At 41.2% G+C, this 19,229-nt stretch overlaps 1 protein-coding gene across 5 annotated transcripts in view; it reads right to left on the reverse strand.

Moving 5' to 3' along the window:
- Nucleotides 1-19,229, reverse strand: part of UTRN (utrophin) — a 497,025-nt gene that overhangs the window by 51,989 nt on the left and 425,807 nt on the right. For all 5 annotated transcript variants that reach the window (XM_075267488.1, XM_075267486.1, XM_075267487.1 and 2 more), the window contains 3 exons: nucleotides 18,228-18,429; nucleotides 10,513-10,598; nucleotides 7,049-7,206 (listed from right to left, as the gene is read on the reverse strand). In XM_075267488.1, the coding sequence (XP_075123589.1) occupies nucleotides 7,049-7,206; nucleotides 10,513-10,598; nucleotides 18,228-18,429 (446 nt within the window). The remainder of the gene's footprint in view (nucleotides 1-7,048; nucleotides 7,207-10,512; nucleotides 10,599-18,227; nucleotides 18,430-19,229) is intronic.

Below are 19,229 nucleotides of genomic sequence, written 5' to 3' on the forward strand. Positions count from 1 at the left end.
TGCACACTCGGCACTGCTACATCAGATGTAGCAATCTGATGTAGCAGAGCCGAGGGTGCACTAGAACCCCTGTGCAAACTCAGTTCACGCTAATAGAATGCATTGGCCAGCGCTGATTGGCCAATGCATTCTATTAGCCCGATGAAGTAGAGCTGAATGTGTGTGCTAAGCACACACATTCAGCTCTACTTCATCGGGCTAATAGAATGCATTGGCCAGCGCTGATTGGCCAGAGTACGGAATTCGGCCAATCAGCGCTGGCTCTGCTGGAGGAGGCGGAGTCTAAGGTCGGACCTGAATGGAGACTGGTGTGGAGCGATCTTAGACTCCGCCTCCTCCAGCAGAGCCAGCGCTGATTGGCCGAATTCCGTACTCTGGCCAATCAGCGCTGGCCAATGCATTCTATTAGCCCGATGAAGTAGAGCTGAATGTGTGTGCTTAGCACACACATTCAGCTCTACTTCATCGGGCTAATAGAATGCATTGGCCAATCAGCGCTGGCCAATGCATTCTATTAGCTTGATGAAGCAGAGTGTGCACAAGGGTTCAAGCGCACCCTCGGCTCTGATGTAGCAGAGCCGAGGGTGCACAAGGGTTCAAGTGCACCCTCGGCTCTCCTACATCAGAGCCGAGGGTGCGCTTGAACCCTTGTGCACACTCTGCTTCATCAAGCTAATAGAATGCATTGGCCAGCGCTGATTGGCCAGAGTACGGAATTCGGCCAATCAGCGCTGGCTCTGCTGGAGGAGGCGGAGTCTAAGATCGCTCCACACCAGTCTCCATTCAGGTCCGACCTTAGACTCCGCCTCCTCCGGCAGAGCCAGCGCTGATTGGCCGAAGGCTGGCCAATGCATTCCTATGCGAATGCAGAGACTTAGCAGTGCTGAGTCAGTTTTGCTCAACTACACATCTGATGCACACTCGGCACTGCTACATCAGATGTAGCAATCTGATGTAGCAGAGCCGAGGGTGCACTAGAACCCCTGTGCAAACTCAGTTCACGCTAATAGAATGCATTGGCCAGCGCTGATTGGCCAGAGTACGGAATTCGGCCAATCAGCGCTGGCTCTGCTGGAGGAGGCGGAGTCTAAGGTCGGACCTGAATGGAGACTGGTGTGGAGCGATCTTAGACTCCGCCTCCTCCAGCAGAGCCAGCGCTGATTGGCCGAATTCCGTACTCTGGCCAATCAGCGCTGGCCAATGCATTCTATTAGCCCGATGAAGTAGAGCTGAATGTGTGTGCTTAGCACACACATTCAGCTCTACTTCATCGGGCTAATAGAATGCATTGGCCAATCAGCGCTGGCCAATGCATTCTATTAGCTTGATGAAGCAGAGTGTGCACAAGGGTTCAAGCGCACCCTCGGCTCTGATGTAGCAGAGCCGAGGGTGCACAAGGGTTCAAGTGCACCCTCGGCTCTCCTACATCAGAGCCGAGGGTGCGCTTGAACCCTTGTGCACACTCTGCTTCATCAAGCTAATAGAATGCATTGGCCAGCACTGATTGGCCAGAGTACGGAATTCGGCCAATCAGCGCTGGCCAATGCATCCCTATGGGAAAAAGTTTATCTCACAAAAATCACAATTACACACCCGATAGAGCCCCAAAAAGTTATTTTTAATAACATTCCCCCCTAAATAAAGGTTATCCCTAGCTATCCCTGCCTGTACAGCTATCCCTGTCTCATAGTCACAAAGTTCACATTCTCATATGACCCGGATTTGAAATCCACTATTCGTCTAAAATGGAGGTCACCTGATTTCGGCAGCCAATGACTTTTTCCAATTTTTTTCAATGCCCCCGGTGTCGTAGTTCCTGTCCCACCTCCCCTGCGCTGTTATTGGTGCAAAAAAGGCGCCAGGGAAGGTGGGAGGGGAATCGAATTTTGGCGCACTTTACCACGCGGTGTTCGATTCGATTCGAACATGGCGAACACCCTGATATCCGATCGAACATGTGTTCGATAGAACACTGTTTGCTCATCTCTAATCAATACCAAATTTATATAGTTTTTGTTATGCTTTGTTAACTTTGAAAAATGCAAAAAATATATATATATATATATTTTAGTCACCACAGTGTGACAACCACAACTTTTTGATGTTTTCCGCGAACCGTATATGGTAAATTCTTTTGCAGAACAATGTGTAGTTTTTATATATATTATTTTGGGAAAGCCAAGCATTTTGATTTTTGATTTTTTTTTTTTTTTTTGTGGTGAAATAGTTAATTTAGCTATTTTGATTTTGTTTTACCAGAGCATTGTTCACTGTATGGGATAAATATTTTTATAACTTGGGAATTTTCAGATGCTGGGATCCTTAATATGTTTATGTTCATTTTTTATGTCCATTCTAGGAAAATAGGGGGTGAATTGAATTTTTATATTTTATTTAATATTTTTTTAAAAATGTTACCCCACACCCTCACTTTAGGGGACTTGATCCTGCGATTATTTGATTGCTTGCACTGTACACTGCATTACTACTGTATTGCAGTCTATGGTAAAATCCACATATAACTACTGAATCTAATGCAATAATGATATTGCTATGGCCAGCCTGGGAACCTTAAGAAGGATCCCAGCTATCATAGTAACCAGATGACTCCCAAAATCTTGTAGAAAGGGAGCTGTTCGGCACCTAATCACAAGTGGTGAGAATGGGTACTGGGTAAGAGGGAGGGTGAAAAAAAGGAATTTTTCAAAATTGAATAAAGTAGAATAATGTATTAAGAATGATACTGCACTTTTTCTGTAGATTGCGATCCTTCCTCTATGTACTGTATGCTATAAGTGTAATGTCCCGGTACTGCTCGTCCCATTCCCTTTAATAGTCCTTGCAGACTGATATGGTATGGACATTTGCATATGAAGTAAAGAGGTATCTCCCCATTCCTTCCATTATTTAATATATATATTTATTTCACAAGAGCCAGCACACAGGGGGGTCTATTAATTCACCATCTTGTGGATGTTTTGTGAACTGCACCTGCCTATACTTTTCATTTAATTTATGTCTGTGATTGCATCATCCTAATGTGCTAATGTAAAGGAGTGTCCAGTATGATCAGGTGACCTTCAGAACCAATCAAGCTCCCTTGATTGGCCTGGAGGAGGAGTCGAGTTTCAGCCCTCTCTGGAGAGTGTTGGAAACCCTGTTGATTGGTGTGTGTGCATAGATCTGCACGTGTGGAGCAGAATTTGACATGTGAGCCGAGCATCAGTGCACTTCAACCAGAGATGTCTTTTCCTCTGTGTTCAAGATTCTCCTCAGAGAGTGTCTTCCTCTGAAGCTCCAAGTCTTCAAGTACTAAAGTATACTGACCTGTTATCCATACATCTGGGAACTCCACACGTACCTCTATGCAAGTAAGTCTTTGGGACAAATCTATATTTAAGGAGCCCATAGCTATTCTGACAGACCTTGAGGGTCTCCCGCTGACAACACCCCTATTTCCTCTTCTACATAAGTGAGCCCAGTTTGTTGAGGACTAACCCCCTGGATACAGGCCATCTTTACAAGAATATCCAAGTTAAACTACGCAAGCAACTACTAGTTAAATTACCCAAAGTATCTTTGCTCCATTCTCCATCACCTGCTTAATTGGACACTACCTGCAGGGATCACAGTATTGTATGTGAAGAATTACTCCATCATCTGTACATTTGTATTACCTCGTCCTGCTAGTTAAAAGAGCAACGACTACCCTCGAGACCTAGTTGTCTGTTGTCATTGTCAGGTACCACGTGGGGGCGGGTAGTTGGGGACATCAAAAAGGCTTTGTGCACATTTGGGATCAAGGGTCATTCTACAAGCCGGCCACATCTAACATACTACCCGTGACATCAGTCCTGGCCCTCCTGAGTGTTGCATAAGTGCTTTTGAAAGGGGAAATAATACAATAAATTGCAGGATAGATATGTTTCACAGATTATGAACTGGATATCTTACTGACAATAACAGCCCATGTATATACAGTCTATGCCTGGGTCTGGCTGCTTTCAGATACAGGAGTATGTTATTCATTTATAGAGTGCTTATCTGTGGGCAGAATGCCTTGTAATGCCAACTCCGAATGATAAAGAGCCACAGCTATAAAACAAACAAATTACAAACTAATGTAGCAAAATTAAATGCCCGGACATGAATTAAACATCAGCCGAGCTCGATGTTCTGCCAGCTGTGATGAAGGTGCCGGGCGCTAGTGCAATTCTAAGAAAAGATTCAAATAGCCTTACAATTCTCTCTACACTTACAATGGTCACTCAGGACCATTATGTTTCCTTATTATTAAAGGGGTTGTCCGGAATTTAAAAAAAAACAAAAAACATTTAAACATTAAACTAACCCCCCCTCCCCCACCTACTTTATAAATTACTTGCATCATCAAAAAATGTATATTACCATTATCACTGGGTCACATGACCGCCCCAGACACATTTTCATAGAGTCCTGTGACGTTTCGTTGCTTCAGGACACGGAGCGTCACACACTATATCTCCCTTCCGCTGCCCTCCCCGCCTGTCCCCTAACTTCCAGTCCCCTCCCCTCACTACACCCCCCCCTTCATACTTACCTTCCTTCATGCCGGAATATCCTGTTACAGAGCATCATATTCACCTTGTGTATGCACAATAGAGTTCCCGAGACATTGTGGGTTATTGTGCAAGTGCGAGCTGCCCGGCAACTTCACAAAGATGTCTGCTGGCCCGCGCATACGAAATAGACAACAAACGTCGGCATATCTTACATATTGGATGTACTTGTGATCCCCAGGCTCATTGCCTAACTTTCTTCACAGGGGGGATCACAAGTACATCTATTATGTAAGACATGCTGATTGTGAACTACTTTCCTGTCCGCATGATCCCTGCGGAGATCTGGCGGCAAGCACACGGACCCCAATATAGTCTATGGGGATTTGTGTGCTTTTACTGCAAAGCGCTTGCAATTGAGTTTGGTATTCCGTTCAGGGGATCCCCATGCAGACTCCCCCGGATGGAATACCTACTCAGATGTGAACGAGGGGTAAAGGTCCTTCACCTGGTAGAAACTGCTACACCCTTGTATGCATTTAAATTGCCCCAATTGACTTCAGCTGTATAAATTTGTATGCAGTGTTGCTCCCTCTTGTGGTGGATGCTGATTTTAGTCCCCCCTCCCCCTTTATGACATGGTTGCAGCTTCAAAAATTGCAAAAAACTGTGTGTCCTACTTCTTACCCTAAAGGTGCCATTACAAATAAGCATTTTTGTTTGCATTAAAAACATACAATTGAATTTTTTTTAACCAACATTAATATTATTCAATGATACAAAGCACAAATGCAGGTGTATATTATAGAAAATGCTTCGGATTATTTCTGGCTTTTTATCAAGTTGCATTGACTTTAGGCAGAGTAAATTGTAATGTAGTTATACTGTGGATGTATAATTTAGAATAAACTGCTATTATTATAAAACTCTCACCCTGGACAGCCATTATTTCATATTTACAGCTCATTTTCCACATTTTTTAAATACAATTAGAATTCACTTTTTATTTTGTGCAGGCAAGTGACAAGAAAAATCAACAATGGAAGTGAAAGCCTTGCATATTTTATAGATAATACAGTATGCCGGAAATAGATGGCATTAGACTAGAATGGGCTTCTTTCCTATTATACAACTTGTAGATAAATTGTGTTTGCTGATCGTTACCTGTCAAAACATTGATATTCAACATGGTACGACTAATAGCGGTGTTACAGGACCTAGAACAATCTCTAAGATTTCTATATAAAAGCAAGATTTATGTAAAGATATTATATCATCTAGGAACATAATGGTGGAACTAAATTCTTGCCATAAAAAGGTATTCAGAAATCTATATCCATCAGACACCTTCGAGGAGGGACTGGCGCTGAGCACACATCTAGGAGGTGATAAACTTCCAATAGGCAATAAATAGGTTAATATCTTGATAGCTTGTAGCTCTTTAGTAACTGGTCGGGGTCTCACCATTTGAAACAGTCAAAATTTCTGACACGTTACATTATTTTTAATGGGAATATGTCAATATGTATGCTTTGACATACATATACTTACCTGGTAGCTCTCCCTTTAGGGGTATTGCTTGTTTCTACTTTTATATACCGTATATACTCGAGTATAAGCTGACCTGAATATAAGCTGAGGCCCCTAATTTTACCACAAAAAACTGGGAAAACTTATTGACTTGAGTATAAGCCTAGGGGGGAAATGCAGCAGCTACTGGAAAATTTCAAAAATTAAAATGGTCGGAGTTTTTGGGTGCAGTAGTTGCTGGGGAAGGGGAGGGGGTGTTTTGGTTGTCTGTCTGCCCTTTCCCTGAACTTGAGCACTGTATTTTCTTCCCCCACTTGTAATTCAGCCTGGCTGAATATAGGGGATCTGCTGTGCTCCTATTAACCCCTTCCTGACGGAACGGGAGCACTGCAGATCCCCTATATTCAGTAGACCGGGCACTGTCAGACACAGGGATACCTAATGTGTATGCGTTTCGCAGTAATTTTCTACATTTGTATCTATTCTAGGGAAAGTGAGAGTGATTTAGAACTTTTATTTATTATTTTTGTTAAATCCTCTTTTTTTTTTTTTTTTTTTTTTGCTGACTCGAGTATAAGCCGAGGGGGGCTTTTTCAGCACAAAAACTGGGCTGAACAATTTGGCTTATACTCAAGTATATATGGTATACAGTATTCATGGATTTCTAATTGGTAATAAAAATGTACAAACATAGTATACTCCATCCTATCTGATTTCGGAAACCCTATCTGCTTAAAAAGTGGCTACCCGAAGAAACTCACGATCCTCAGACTATAATGGGGTATGTCGAGTTTCCGCCAAAAACTTGCAGGACTTTTCTTTTTGCCTATTTTAAGCGGAATGGGGGACGGAGTCTCGTACAGAGACATAAAAAGTGACACCTGTGTGTTTTTATGGCTATGCCTATGGATCATTTGCTTACAGCACAGAACCCTTTGTTGTGGTTTGATATTTGCCCCTATCATAGTAGTCATACTTACATGCTGAAAGCAACTGCGGACGCTTGGCTCAATATTACTTCCTCCAAAAGCTGCCACTTCCCCAAGCTGGCGAGGGATCTGAATGGCATCATGAAGCAGTAACCCCAGCTGCTTCTGGTCACAAGTGTCAGCTGCTCCAGAAACTTCCTTGAAAAGATCTGTGCAAGAAAAGGTGAAACAATTGTGTCATTTAACTTTATTTGCAACAAGATCTAGAGAAGTTAAAAAAAAAAAAAAAAAATTAGCAAATAATTTTTTTCTCTAAAGTAGAACGTAAGAAACCCTTTAGAAAAGCCAATATCACCAGTGCAGATATGTCTATTTTTGTAATTACAGATGTGTCCACCCTTACCAAAGTGCGTCATACAACAAATTCAATAAAATCTTCTGGCAACCTAGCAAAACTATTGACAGGTTGCAATTCACAAAACAATCACTGGGTGGCCACACGGACACATATGGGATCGTCGTCTTGTGACATCTTCTCATTTCGCATCACATGTTTTAGGACTTGTTGAGCCAAGTAAGCTAAGGTAATATGGAAGGACATATCCGCACTTGGATTCCCATGAAATAACAATTCTATGTGCCAGGATTATCAGGGTGCAATTGTACATCTGTATTACTATGCTGCTGTAACATGCTGAATTTCCCCACTGTGGGACTATTAAAGGATTATCTTATCTTATATGTGCCAGCTTGTGATGTCAACTCTTAGCCATGTTAGAAGTTAAGGCCTCATGCACATGACAGTGTACAACCTGAGGATCTTCCAATGCTCCGATTTTTTTTTGTAGGGCCTGCTCTATAAATATCAGAACTGAACAGAGCTTCACAATGGAGTACTCAGTCGAGTGCATGAGGCCTAATACCCTACACTCCTAAGATACTTGGAATAATTCCCCCCTAACCTTAGTTACACATATCATAGGGTACGTGGAGAGGGAATCATAGCACACATTCTCAACAATCTGCATGGTGTGGTACTGCACGTGAACCCTTGGGTTACATCACATCACGAAATGGAACACCCTAAAAATAGGACTTGAGCATTATAATAGCCTACATAATATGAGGTGTAGCACTAGTAGCATTTGTTCCCAGACCCGGGAACAGGGGCACAGAACTTAGGGGTCCCTGTTACAGATTTGGGGGGCAATTAGATTTCCCTGCTAAGGTCTGCAATCTAGTTATTATGCTGCAGCAATGTAAAGTCAGCACAACCCTATGTACTAAAGTAAGAAATAATGCTACTTGAGGTTGAAGAAAAGTGCACATAAAATCAATAGGTGGTAAATTAATACATTTCTGTTATACTATCCGTAATGGTAAGATGAAAAGTCTGCCATCTTATTGTGCGGCTGGCTGACTTGTGCCCTAGAGCTGAAGCCGAATGGAGACGGCACATCTGACCTACTATTTTCACGTATAAAGACAAGACAGAACACACAAAAATAAGAACAGAGAAATCCTGCTTGTGTAGCCGCTGTTGCTTTTCATTATTGATCTCTCAAAGGACCCTACAAGACAGCAGGTGCTAATGGACAAGAAGCAGCTTCTCAAAGGAGATAACCTTTCCAGTACACTAACTTCTCAAGACAGAGATTTAAGAAAGTACATACTACTTGGTTTTAGAAATTCTGTAATGACGGATCCCATCATATATTTTTATAATACAGTTTTAACAAATTATTCTCAAAATCCCTTGATTCCTTGTACACAACCCTATAGCGGCATGATAAGATTCAGGCTGACAGTAGCCATCACTAACAGGTCTTATGTAGCGCCCATTGAACTCACTTATAAGTAGGTCTTCAGAAAGCTCATAAACTCCTCCAAGTGTTGTGTGTGCAGGCAGAATTGTGTTGTTTGAGTAGTTGGCCGACTAAATGGAAGCAGGGGACTTAGAAAACAAAAGACAGAGCACTGACCCCTATAAAAATATAATACTATTAAATGAAAGTGTATCTTCCATGCGTTTAACCCCTTGGTGTTCGGCCGATTACACGCATTCCTATGCCGGCGAGGTATTCAAAGAATATTACTCGCTTAACACTACCGACAACCAGAGATCTCGAAAACTGTGAGGAATTAATACAGAAAGTATATCGGAAAGTCGTACAACTATTCAATACAGAAACAATACTATTTGTTTTCCGAAAATGGACAACCCCTTTAAGTTAAGTGTCATATTTAACATATAAATTGCGAAAAAAAATAATTTCAATTGATATTCAAGGGGTGTGGTATGTTTAAAAACTTGTTTTGAAAGTCATACAATATGGATTTTATATCATCCAACTACTACAAATATCCTGAAAATTTCGGAATTTACAGTAGAAAGTTGTAGAACTTTACATTATACAATTATTCAAGGATATGACTGTATAAGATCAAGGAAAAAATGGTGTCACCCCCTCCCAAAAAAACAAAACAAAAAACCCCCAACTTTAGTCCATGGGCTTGAATGGGGTTAACGTCCTATACTATTCTCACCACCCTGATGGTTGCTTCTGCGCAATAAAACGCCAACGGGGCCTTGGTCCATTACTTTTCTGATGTATGGGGATCACTACAGTCAGAGTCCCAGCAAACAAAGATAAAACAAATCCTACAGATGGGAAATTTCCTTTAATAAACCTAGTAATGCCTTCTATGTACAACAAAGTGCAAGCCTAAAACAAGACAAAAGTGATGATATATTACATATATTAATGCTTTAGGCAATTAATTGTTTGGCAATTATAGTAAAAGCGGGCACATTGTAAATGCAAGAGCACAAACAAATAATATGGGAACCCATGGACTACAGTATGGACTAATAGTATTATATTTTATTATGACATTTAATAAAAAAAAAACAAAAAAACAAAAACGTCATTTAATGTAATTTGAGCTTTCCAACCATAATTACTGACTGCATAACTACAGGTCAAAACTGCCACATCCCTGGCACATAGAGGCAGCAATTGTAGGACTCATAATTATCCTCTAAATATGATTTGGCTTGTCTTATTGCTATAAATGGAATCGGAATTACACAAATTGCCCTGGAATATGCACAACTAACTATGTCAGCTCATTTGCAAGACCTGCTCAAGTGAGAAATAGTATACAGAAATGTATACGGTTATGCAATTGTTTTTTAATGTATTTTTTATTGCAAAACCCAGTTATGCAATAGTTAAATGGGTTTTCCCATCAAAGCAAATTATTCCCTATCCATAGGATAGGGGATAACTTGCAGATTGGTGGGGGTCCAACTGCTCAGACCCCCATTGGTTAGGAGAACATTAGCCGAAGCGTTCAGATATCTCCGGCATCCCATTGAAATGAATGGAGTGCTAGGAACACTGCCCTGCCATTGTTCCATTCAGAATGGAGAACTTTTCGGGATCAAGGATAACTTGAGAAAATCCCGTTCATACAGTAAAATCCGTACAATATAGGAATAATATACTTACATTTGTATTTATCTTCTAATAAACCTTTAGACAGGGATGTAAGACCGATCTTCAGAGACTGCACTCGGATCTTCCCAGTCCGACCCCTACAATAAGCAAACTATCAGTCATGATCTTTTATAACGTTCATATAAATTGAATTTACAACTTGAATTGTTTCCTTATAATACATTTTATGTAAAGGAGATGACGACCGAGGGAAGTTCCCGCAGTATGAACCGCTTTCAGTAGCCAGAGAAGAGCTGCTAATGGTCGCTTCACATAGGTATATTGAGCCTGTAAGTTGGCAGGACTTTCTGGACTGAACATTGACCAAAGTCTTGGACTCCAAGAATCATAGTGATCTATGATCACCCCCCCCCCCAAAAAAAAAAAAAAAAAAATGCATATTGCACATTTTTTAAGCAGAATGAGAGACAGAATCCCCGAACGGTCATTGAATGCAGATATGAACCAAGCCTGAGCCACTGGGTGTGGTACATGACAAAGGGATTTGCTTTTTGGTTTGGTGCACCTCCCCATCAATATCTGCATCATATATAACATTGGGGGGACACCCCGGTTTGTCACATTTATTAGAACTGGTGTAAGTTATGCCAGAAATCTCTGCCAGGCATATATTTGAGTTCAGGCGCACCAACATGTGCAAAAATGATTAAAAACCTGAAGCCTCTTAGTAATTCCGGCGTGTCTTACGTCTCTTAAGGAGCTAATTAAATCTGGCTAAGAAACACAAGTTTAATAAATTCTCACAAAGTAAAAGTTTGGATTCTTCTGAGAATTTAGACTGGAGATCTAGGATGAATCTGCTTACCATTCAGTGCCAGTCTGCTCGGTATATTAATAGTCTGAAATGTCCCAGAGACAAAGTAATGGGCTATAAAGATATCAGTGACCCCCGCGGTCTAAGCTCACAGTCTCTGACCATGTTATGAAGCATAGGACGATAAATTTTGAAAGAATTTCCAACTAATGGAGGACTCCTGGCATGACAATCTAGAAAATGGCCGTCTCCACTTCAATCTGTGCCATGTTCCAGCACAGAGAACTAGACAGTTCTAGAGAAATTATTATTATTATTTTTTTTGAAGAAAATAACCCAAATCAACAGCTTGTGAGTTTGTACAGCACAAAGTGCAATGAAAGTGATACTTTAAGAGTACTTTATTAAAGTTTCCCATTACATAGCCAATAATGTAAAGTATGGTCATTTCAATCAGTTCTGATATGAGAGCACAGAAAATGAATATTAGAAGTGCGTTATCACAGTATGCCCCTAATCCATTGATATTCCGAGGCTACATTATCCACAGCACGTCTTTAATACAGTGATTTATGCAACAGAAACCACCCCATCACACACAGCATGACAACGTATTACACAGTGAAAGGCAAAGAGTGGCTGACTCGGAGGATCTTTGGATAATACAATTCATCAGAAGGCTCTTAGGCGTCTCTCGCTATCTCACGCTGTTTTAAAAATTCTTTGTATTCATAGAAGTAGAAACATTTCCCTATCAGCCATTGGTGCTTAGAACGGCTACGAGGAGTTCTGCTCTGGATCTTAGTGATGTCAGTGCCTGCTACGTGCTAGGTAAAGTAATGTCATCCAAGTGTAGAAGAGAGCAGTCCTAATATCTTCGGAAAAAGCACTGGATATTAAGGTTAATATGGTTATTAACTTTATTAATATATTATTACTGTTCTGAAATTCAGAAAATTAGGTAACTGCTGGAAAACTGCATCATGTCTAATCATGTCTAAAATGTCTAAACTTGTCATGTAGTGGAGGACTTCATCATACCTAATATGAACTTGTCATGTAGTGGAGGACTGCATCATATCTATTGGGTACCTGCTTTGTAATCTACATTTAATATACACGGCTACATTTTGGATATCCAATATACAACAATGCTACTAAGCCAACAAATCTGCAATTGGTCTAGAATTGTTAGGGTGCAGTATACATATTTAAGGGTCAGATAAGGATCACCTAGAAAAGATAGGAAATGTTTTTAAAACTTTATTATCTAAAATTGTTGTACGCCACAACAAAGACAGATAAAGTAGATTTTTCCATAGCTATAGTGTAGATTGTACAAACAGTACAAAGAATAGAGTACAAGAAAGCTGTACAATGGAATCTAATCCTACACACCAGGTGTCCTCTGCATCTCGCTTTATACTTGGGATACACTGACCAGTGATTTAAACATAGGTTTATTCCTTCCTTATAAAATATATGTGGCCTGTGCTTGTGATTTAGCAGGGCGCCCGCTGTGAACCGCTGCACAGGGCAGTAACTGAAGAGAGGATTATGCAGGAGCTGTTGTATTCACAGCAGCAGCCGCATCTCTGACTTCCCTGACAACCAGCAGGGAATACCTATACTGAGCGAACATCTGGTTTGCTTTAATAGGATTGAATAAGACAACCCTAAGTTTAGTTTTTTTTGTTTCCATCATATGTAACTTTTACAGGCTAAAATTAGAGCTCCAGTAAAATACAGGTTCTGTTCTGGCTATTGCGAGGGATCACGCTATAACTATCACAATCTTCAATTCCCGTTGTCTGAACACTGACAGTCTCAACAAATGTATCTACAAATAGAAAAGACGTACAGTGGGCGTTATTCTAAGGCAAAAACTTCCAGAAGATAGGTATGGATTCACTGTACTGTATACATAGGTAAGGTCTGAAATACTGCATTCCCAAAAGAGGACCTACATTAGGGTTAAGCCGATCTTGAGATTTCAGGATCGTTTTTAAAATCTGATTTCCGATCATTTTCCATTTGAACCCGATCCTGATCCCAATTCCGATCCCAATGCAAGTCAATGGGATTTTTTAATAATCAGAGATCAGATTTTAAAAATGATCATATTCACTACACAGCATGGAGTCTAAAAAGTGAATGCTTTAATTGTTAGACTTCACGCTATGTAGTGATTAAAAAAAATTCTCTGGCTACTTAGTCCCCCCTGCTGTCCACTTACCTGCACAGATCGCTGGTCCGGTCCCCGCTGTTCTCTGTCCTCTTCTCGACTCGCTGCCCCCGACTCCGAGGTTAGTGTTACAGACCTAGGAAGAAGGTGGGGCTTGTGGCTTAGGAGAGTGTGGGCGGGTACAGGGCGGGGAGACGTGACCAGGACTCCCAGTTATTCTTTTATGCAACTTCACGGAACAGCAGCAGCTCATTTGGGGGACTTTTTCATACTTTGCCTGAATAGCGTTTGGCATTCTATAGAATGTCTAGGCAAAGTACGTAACGATTCTTCATTTCATACATTGCCTAAAAACGCCAGGCATTCTATAGAATTCCATACATTGCCTGTAACATATATAAAGCTGTACGAGCCGTCACCAGCCAGTGTCCTTTTATGTGTAGATGGTGCCTGGACATACAGCATTGGCCTAGTCACTTAGAGGAAGGACTGTTGAGTTGGACTTGTGGATTTGGGTAGAGTGTGAGTAGAAAAAAGTCACCACTCTGACTCCTTTTACAAAATAAAATGACACTACTTTGTGAATTGAGTGATTACCTTGGAATGTCTCATTTTATCCTAAAACCGTACTTTCCTGAGGGCATGAATGGTCCTCTCTAAAATCTGTTAATGTCTGTTAATGTCCTTTATGATACACGTCCGCTTTTTTATTTTTGTGTTTAACAGGCTCTATCAGAACAGACATTTGACGCCCCTTACTCCACAGCCCTAGTTAGCAGGAAAAGGGTCCCTAAGACACATGAATGCTTGACGCTTAGCTGCAGCATTGGTTAGGTTAACAACAGTTAGATCCTATGCACACGACTGTAATTTTATCTGCAACGGCTGATATGGACTCATATTTTTCTGCATTTGCGGCGCAGACAAGTATTGTGGATCCATACAAATAATTCTGCAGATCTATGACTGCGCATGGCATGCTGACAAGTTTTTTTTGTGGATTGCTGATCACTGAAAACCACTATGACTGTATGCAGGAAGCCCTATATTTCTACTGATTGGTCGCTTATAGCCAGGGGCGTAACGTAACGACCGAGCCTGGCAAGGTGGAGATGCCGGGCCTGGTACCACTATGTCAGTGGTCGGGGAAAGCCTGGTTCGCTGACCACTATACATACTGTAAATGAAAAAGGGACCCCGGCATGTCGCTGGGCCCTTTTTTGATAGATCCTAGCCTAGGAAGGTGAAACTACGGCATCTTCCGTCATGTGGCTGAGGCCTGTGATCTGGCCCCAGCGGTCACATGGGGCGCAATGGTGTAATGATGTCAGTGCGTCCCCACGTGACCGCTGAGGACCAATCACAGGCCTCAGCAGAGACGTCGGAAAGATGGCCGAAGATGCTGCAGACAGCAGGATGCACAGGAAAGGTGGGACAAGGTGAGTATTAGAGCTTGTTATTTTTATTCACCTTCCCTGGGCCTCCGATTATTATACTCCGGAGGCCCACAAGACACTTGTTATGCCACTGCTTATAGCATATCCTAGTGTTGTGCCATCAAGGTCTGTACTGAGACATCCCCTTTAAAGGAAAATATACTATTTAGTTTTGATATTAAAAATCAAATGGTGGATTATCACTAACTAGATGAAACAAAATTCATTCTAAAAGGCGGCCATACAAACAAATCTAATTTCTGACTCTCCTACTGATTTCAGTAGGACTGGCCAACCATTTAACGTGTATGAAATATTTGGCTGACATTCTGTTTGCAGAACTCGGGAAATAGGATTGGTCATATTGAATTTCAACATGTCCAATTTTTTTTATTCTCAAAGCAGATAAACTGCTTAAGCCTGAGGCCCCACGTTGCGGAAATGCAGATTTTTTTTTTCTTTTTTTTGAGTCAAAGCCAAAAATGACTATAGGAGGGTTGGAAAATTTACAGGAAGCTCTTATATTTCTACCTTCTGCTTAAGCTCCTCCTGGCTTTAGCTCAAAAAACTGCAGCAAAAAAAAGTGTGTTTCCGCAACGTGGGGCTTTAGGCTAAAAGTAAGGTCTAGTAGCTTATTGAAGTGTCCATATTGTGAACCCATGCATGGTTGCTTTGACCAGTATGCATGCATTCTCAATAGGCAGAAGGGAATATGGGGATGTTAGAAGGAAGAGAGTATGGGGAAGGCGGGAAGCATACCGTAGTTGTTGGTTTAGAACAAATTTTCCAGTAAGGATTTTTTTATTACGATTACTTAGATTACAGAAAGCGTAATAATGCCCATAATGCATTGTTCATCCCTGAATCTGATGGCCTGTCATCACTTGCTTACTCATTTTCAGCTCCGGCAGGACTGAACAGTCCAAAATGTGGCTGCTATCTTGACAGCACTCAGAAAACTGCCGCTGTCAGGATCTTAACAAGAAAAGCTCCTTTTCTGCGAATCGTCTGGTGTTAGTGGGCTAGACTGCAGCCTGTCAACATGTTCACTTTGAGAAGCCGGTAATTAAATTCCAGGCTAACAGCATGAAGCGAGCAGATGCTTCTCCAATACTGTTTAATTATCGGAACTTGTCTACATGGTTAACATGAAAGTTATAAACAGAGCTGGTGTCAAAATCCACGAAGGCTTCACTACACCGGAACCACCGAAACAACATCTAAACAAAGCAAGTAGAGTTCAAAGTATGGACCTCCGAAAAAAGCAAATTAACCCGCAGAAATGGAACATTTCATAAGCGACGGATTATAGTGCCCCGTATCCTTCATAGCTTGGAATACGCCAGGCAGAGATCACTACTCTGAATACAGTAGACACTTGTTTCTTTCTATATCCTGCAAGTTTAGTTTTTTTAATATAAGGCATCTATGGCAAGGAAAAAGTTCAGATTTTCAGTTAGAGAATATTTTTTCTCCATTCACATCCAATAAGAATGACCTATAAATACTAATAAACAATTAGGTAGGCAATCTGAGAATACCAAGGGTGAGAGCAATATCCAGCTCCAGAAAAAACAATTAAAATTGTAACTTCATTTCTTTATATTACAACTGGAAAAATATCTCCGTGGGTATCCATGTACGCTTCTAGGCACTTCAGCCTCTTAGTCATAGCTATGAGTCAGAGGCCAGAGTGCCTTGAAACACGAAAACAGATACCCATGGAGATAGCTTTTCAGTTTTAATATGAAGAAATAAAGAGACAATTTTTAATTTTTATTCTCGTACCTGGATATTGCTATCACCATTGGTTTTCTCCATATCACTGCTGTCCAAGGGTGTGGGTCAACCCTAACCAACAACAAGATTAGTGCTACAAGGATGAGCTGTGCATTGTTTTTTTAAATTTTTTATAGTCTGTCAATATGCCAGATCTATCACAGTGGTACACACCCTCATGTCAAGCTAGTCAAAAAATATTTGTTCAAGTGAGCTCCAATAGTGCACCGTTAGACGTGTTTATGGAGCCTTAAAGAGGACCTTTGACGTCTTCGGGCACGTGCGGTTTTATATACAGTATGCTGAATTCAGTGCACTATCGGCTTTCCCGTTATGTGCCTTTGGTGAAGAGATATCGGTGCCGTTACCGTAGCTCTTCACTGTCAGAAGGGCATTTCTAACAGTCTGTGAGGAACGCCCCTCCTGACAGTAGAGTCCATAGCACTGTACTGTCAGAGGGAACACCCCCCCTCCTCCTGATAGTACTCATCCATAGACTAGTACTGAGGTTTGTTCCTCACCACTCAGCGTCATGGCTGGGCAGTAAGCAATGCCCCCTCTAACAATACCGCACTATGGACTCTACTGTCAGGAGGGGCGTTCCTCACAGACTGTCAGAAACGCCCTTCTGACAGTGAAGAGCTACGGTAATGGCATCAATTTCTCTTCACCAGGGGCACATAACGGGAAAGCCAATAGTGTGCTGAATTCAGTACACTGTCAGCCTTCTAGCGGCATATAATACCGCATGTGCCCGAGCACATGAAAGGTCCTCTTTAAGGCTAAGGCCACATGTTGCGAAAAAGAAGCCACATGTTGCAATTATTTTAACCAAACTCAGGAGTGGCTACACAAGGAATGTAAACTATAGAGCAATCTCTACTTCTCTCTTCTTCTCAATAAATTCTTGGCTTTGGCTCGAAAAGCAAAGCAAAACCTGCACCAAAAAAGGCAACTATTCTGCAACGTGGGGACTTAGACTAAAGGGTTTTCCGGAATTCCGATCTTGACCACTTCCTCTGTAGCACTGAAAGTGAGCTGTATTCACTGTACTATCAGCTTTGCTATGGTATATAACATTCTCTACCTAAGAGGACATGATGCCTTAGAAAAATCAACACAACTGCAACTGAAATCAGACAGCACCGCACTGTGCAAACCCAGCTTAATGGTGCGGCCAAGCAAATGCTTCTTGGTCAGCTGATCGCATCTTTTATGTGGTATCAGGAGAATATAACAAAAAAAGTGATATATTTCACTATTTAGAGAAAATTCTGCATTCCTTATAAACAAGGCTTCTTTAATAGTAGTAGTAGTAACATATGGATATTATTGTCTTCTGTATACAAGTTCTATGAAACTCTATGTCACCTAAATTACTATGTACGATGCAGCAGCTATAATCTAGGGAGAAATATATGGTATACCATTGTATTAGGGACATAATATCTGTTATTATGATGCTATAGTATAGTATTTTTTATCCAGTTTCCAAGGAGTGTCCAGGTTTACTATCACAATGAATTTTATGATGAATAAAGCAGTAACTTACGTGTCATATACATTAAGCAGCCAGTTCAGACACATGTCTACGCAGAGAGGCACATTAACCAGGTCCTTGTTTTTCTCTTCAAGTCCATCATAGATAGTGGTGAGGATATTGATGATTTCAGGAACTGACAAGAGTTGTTGGTTTTGATTCAGTTCGTGCTGTTTGAAAATGCTGTGAGTGGTACCGAGCTCCAGAAGATCCACTGCAAACATAGAGGGAGAAGAGGTGAGTAGTTATATGCTAATGTATGTAGGTACAGATACAGGTACAGTACTACAAATACAGGTGCGGTACTACAGATACAGGTGCAGTACTAGAGATACAGGTGAGGTACTACATATAGAGGTACAGTACTACAGATACAGGTGCAGTACTACATACACATATGGGCAAAATAGTTGGTCCCCTCCATTAATGAATGAAAACCCCACAATGGTCACAGAAATAACTCCAATCTGACCAAAGTAATAATAAATGAAAATTCTGTGAAAATGAACAAATGAAAGTCAGACATTGCTTTTCGCTTCAACAGAATTCTTTTAAAATAAAAAACTCATGAAACAGGCCTGGACAGAAATGATGGTTCCCTTAACTTAATATTTTCTTGCACATCCTTGTGAGACAATCGCTGCAATCAAACGATTCCTGTAACTGTCAATGAGACTTCTGCCCCTCTCAGCAGGTATTATGGCCCCTCCTCATGAGTAAACTGCTCCAGTTGTCTCGGGTTTGAAGGCTGCCTTTTCCAGACAGCCTGTTTCAGCTCCTTCCAAAGATGTTCAACAGGATTTAGGTCAGGGCTAATAGAAGGCCACTTCAGAATAATCCAGTGTTTTCCTTTTAGCCATTCTTGGATATTTTTAGTTGTGTGTTTTGGGTCATTATCTTGTTGCAAGACCAAAGACCTGCGACTGAGACCAAGCGTTCTGACACTGGGCAGTACATTTCTCTCTAGAATCCCTTGATAGTTTTGAGATTTCATTGTACCCTGCACAGATTCAA

The sequence above is a fragment of the Leptodactylus fuscus genome, chromosome 3 (genome assembly GCF_031893055.1).
Source record: "Leptodactylus fuscus isolate aLepFus1 chromosome 3, aLepFus1.hap2, whole genome shotgun sequence".
Taxonomy (NCBI): Eukaryota; Metazoa; Chordata; class Amphibia; order Anura; family Leptodactylidae; genus Leptodactylus; species Leptodactylus fuscus.